The 4,438-nt window shown below is 33.6% G+C and overlaps 1 protein-coding gene across 1 annotated transcript; it reads right to left on the bottom strand.

The window, feature by feature from the left end:
• Positions 1-1,864: 1,864 nt before the first annotated feature.
• LOC116122183 (putative pectinesterase 63) lies at positions 1,865-3,435 on the bottom strand. Its single transcript, XM_031408089.1, is given in 5 exon segments — positions 1,865-2,024; positions 2,123-2,358; positions 2,623-2,713; positions 2,715-2,827; positions 3,097-3,435. Coding segments are annotated over 5 exon segments (939 nt in total).
• Positions 3,436-4,438: the final 1,003 nt, after the last annotated feature.

The raw sequence follows: 4,438 nt of genomic DNA, 5'->3' as shown, positions 1-4,438 counted from the left end.
ATTTTTAAATTTTTATTATAGCCGGAGTGATTTAACAAAATCTCAAATATAAGGGGTTAAATAATAATAATAATAATATTGGGTGCGTTTGACTTATTGTTTTTATCCATATTTCTAATCCTATTCTTCAAATGTTGTTTGGCACGTTATTCCCAAAATATTAGTTTATTTTTTTAATTACTTTTAGACCCTATAAGTTTATTAATTTCATTAAATACTCCCGAAAAAAAAGTTTAAAAACTAACAAAAACACCCCCACCCACAATACTTGCCAAATTCTGGCAACCACCACCAATGGTAGCTGGAATCTGTCACAATAATCTCACGATCACCGGAAATGGCCGATAATGGCCAGATTTGGCCAGAAAAGGCCAGATCTGACGGCCATATCTTTGGTCATCGCTGACGGCCAAAGATGGCCTTTTCCGACCATCGAAGGTCACATCCGGCCTTAGATCTGGCCTTTTCCAGCCAGATCCATGGTGGATGTGGCCAAAAAAGGCCATATCAATCAAATACCCGCCAGATCTGACCGGTGTGTGTGGTTATCCAATTTTCCAGCCAGATTCTGGCGGTGGTGGCAAGAATCTGACACTGCGGGTGGTAGGGGTGTTTTTGTCATTTTATAATATTTTACTATTTTGGGGTGCTTATTAAATTAGCAAACCTTGGGGGCTTTTTATAAATTTTTAAATTTTATCTCGTAATACTCCTATATCCAACTATCCAATACTATTCCCAAAATCTTACCCAAAATAATAAACCAAACGCACCCAATATTGTTATTAAAAAAGAAGGGTAATTCAGTAATCTATATAACATACCCACCAATTTATTATAATCTAACCAAAAACTTTTAATATAACATTCCAAATAATCTTCAAGATAATCTATATATCTTTCTATTAATATAACATTCCCAATAATACAATATTCTCTGAACCAAACACACCCAAAGGTCAATATAACATATTAATTGTATCTCTTCATAAAGTTTGAATATTTAGTCGAGTTTTCATTATGTAATAAAACTTCTTAGTTAAACGGAAGAAAAAGTTGTCATATAATAAATTTAAAGAATTTTTACAAAGTTTTGACATAAGAATGAATAATTTTATAACATTCTTCTTACTTGTACATAATGGTGAATAAGTTCACACCTTAGGAGCACATATGTTTCTCAATCAAAACCAAAGGTTAAAAAAACTTAAACCTAAGAATAAATACAAACATATATTTGTTGAGCAGTGCAGGAGCATCTAGGAACATATCAAGTTTTCCATGGCTTAATATGGTAGTTAATTTAATGCGGTCAGAGACAAATAGAGAAAATTTATTATTTGTTCTTTAAATTGATTAGGTAATATAAAAGACCAATTTCCGTAACTTAGTTAAATTTAAAACTTCAAAGAGATGGGAAAGGAGCCATGCGATACTCGTATCTTCATGCTTCCCAAAGTGACTCTTGAATAAAATAATTAAAAGTTAAACATTTTATGAAAGTTTATAAAAATATTACCGTTGCCACTACTAAATAGTATCACTTTGAGGTCAATATAACATATTAAGCACATCTGTTCATTAAGTCCGAATATTTAGTCGACTTTTCATTATGTAATAAAACTTATTAATTAAACATACGAAACAATTGTGACGTATTCGATTGAAAGAATTTATAATAAGTTTTAACATAAGAATATGGAAAAGCTCATAATCACCAACGACGGATCAAATTAAGTATTATCATTGGATAAAGTCTCATCTTACATAAGAACACAAAATTTGAATGAATATCTTCTTTCATCTAAGGGTCCACGCGTATCCCATATCATGCCAATTGTTATTCATCTAATGATGAATAAGTTTACACCTTAGGAGGCGGAATAATCCAGTTGTTTCCATTGATGAAAGTTGTGCTCAGAAACGGTTGCGCTTCTTCATCAGATAGCATCCTAGCAAATTTGGCTCGACCAGAAGAATTTGCTCCGGGTCCCCAACACTTGTATTCTCCATAATAAACAGGTCTGCAAAAATTTTCAAATAAGAAAGACAGTTTATCACTAGGTTGTCAAGAATTTATATCATTGTTAACTCTAAGGGAAAGGATGATCAAGGTGAATACTTGTGTTCACCGTCTGACATGTCATCAGCCCATCCTTCGCTGCTGACAACAGTGTCCATATATGTGTGAGCGAAAATCACCCTAGGTCTCTGCTTCCACGCTCGACCAAGTTTAGTTTTACCAGTACCAATTATGCTACAATGGACAAATTCGAATCCACTTTCTTCACTCTCATTTTCTCTGGCGTGTGCTGTGATGACTCCAATGCCATTTGAAACTGATCTTATAGTGGTGTTCTGCATCGACATCCCAGTTTTAAGCTTCCAATCGTGGCAAAAATTATTAACGTGATTTCTTGTATATGTTGATGTGCAAGCATTTTATTGCTGTAGATACGGTTAACTAGCTAGATCCTATACTATGTTTCCTTTATTACTTAAAATGTTCTTTACTTAAATAATTATATATTTTTTCTCTTTTTCAACTTTTAAATTTATGTTTCATACTGTACATTTTAAAATAACTCAAGAGTGTAATAATAATGAGTGGTGTGAAAGTACCAAGTAGAGGGATTGGCCATCTCCAAAAATGAAATCAACGGTGCCTTGGATATAACAGTCCTTAAAGAAATGTTTGCCTTTATCATCACACAGTGTCTTGATAACCTATAAACTTGCAATTGTAGAATGCTGCCTTATCTCCAGATATTCTCATGGCGACTGCTTGTGCACCCTCTCTTTTTCCATCTGGCATTGGAGCCGTATTCTACAAGAAAAGGTCACACAAAGAATAAAATATAAGATATTCACAATACAGTGATGAAGGTGTAGTTACTAATGAACCCTCAAATGTAGCAAATGCACTTTAGCTTATATCGCCTGCTCTTTGTAAGTTATGGTTGCGAACATGGCAACGTGTCTTATTAAGATATTCAAAAGAAAGAAAAAAAGGTTGAAGTCCTCAAATATAATTCATACATTGTCGCTAAGTTTTGAAACTGTGAAATAGAGTATAATAAAAGCGAAGGTATGTACCACAAATTCAATATTAACAGCCACAAAATAATCGCTCTCTATAGCCACTGTAGAACTGTACACCGTTCCATACTGAGCCGCTGTCCCATTGAAACAAATCCTCGGCATGTCATTTGGGTCCCCATAAAATGTTATAAATTGCTTTGACCTGTCAATAGTGATCTTCTCCCAATATGAGCCTCCACCGATTTTAATAACCACTCTATTTGGGTTCGACATCGGAATGCTATTTATTGCATCACTCACCGTTCGAAAATTTCCGCTACCATCTTTCTTGACAGTTATAACCTTAACACCAGCCTCTGCCGTGGCCAAAGCTCCGTCGAAATTGGATTCCATCTTATTTAACTGATAGCCTGTCTGGTTTAACTTACAATTCCCTTCCTCGAATTTTTCAATATGTTATAGTCAAGCCATTTGTTCTATTTTGATTCATTCGAGAGGATAAGCCTTGATTCGCATGTCGCAATTGGGAAGAATTGAGAAAAGAGTAAAAATTTCGTTAACAAGGTCACCAGAATGGTAGACTATTCATTTCTTGAGCCATTATTGAGCGTCTTCTTATTGATAAAAAGGATGAAGTATTATTGGGTGTTTGCAAATGTGAAGCAATATTGTATGTGATGTTGTTTTGCGCTTTCATTTTTCAAGTAATATCTTAAACGAAGTGTTAGTGAGTATTTATAACCTAAAATACTAAAGCATGTGAAATTATTTTTGTTTTTGCTTTTGTTGGTTATCACATGAATGCCCCTTGCGAGAAGTTAAATTGCATAAGTACCTTTTATCTCTCCTAGCTCATACAAGGAGTTTAAAATAGTTAAAAAAGAAATGTATTCAAACAATAACGTGTGGGGAACATAAATTAAAATTCTTTTTTAAAACAAAAGAAACTTAAATGTAGAAATTTTAACTATTTAAGATAAATTTTTACGATGTAAAAAACGCTTCTGAACTGTCATAGATAGGGGTGTTCAAAAAAATGCAAAAACCGAACCGAACCGGTAACTGAACCTAAAAACTGGTTAACCGAAAAAACGATTCGGTTACGGTTCGAAAAATTAAAAAAACCGGATATTCGGTTCAGTTACCAGTTCGGGAGAAATTAGAAACGGTTAACCGATAACCTCAAGAACATTACTGGGTTTATATCAATGCAAATTCACATTTACATATTTTAGTATCAAATAAGCCGGAAATTTCAAACTGTAAACCATCATTTTAGTAATATATAAGGCACTCAAAGTGAAGCTAAACAAAATTAAATGAGCCATTGAGCCATGAATTCTAGCACAATCAAGGAGAGTATATAAACAAAGAATGAAAGAAGCAAAGAAAGAGA

The sequence above is a fragment of the Pistacia vera genome, unplaced genomic scaffold, assembly GCF_008641045.1.
Source record: "Pistacia vera cultivar Batoury unplaced genomic scaffold, PisVer_v2 Contig132, whole genome shotgun sequence".
NCBI classification, from domain to species: domain Eukaryota; kingdom Viridiplantae; phylum Streptophyta; class Magnoliopsida; order Sapindales; family Anacardiaceae; genus Pistacia; species Pistacia vera.
Note: the sequence above shows the minus strand (reverse complement) of the source record. Positions and strands in the feature narration are given on the sequence as shown.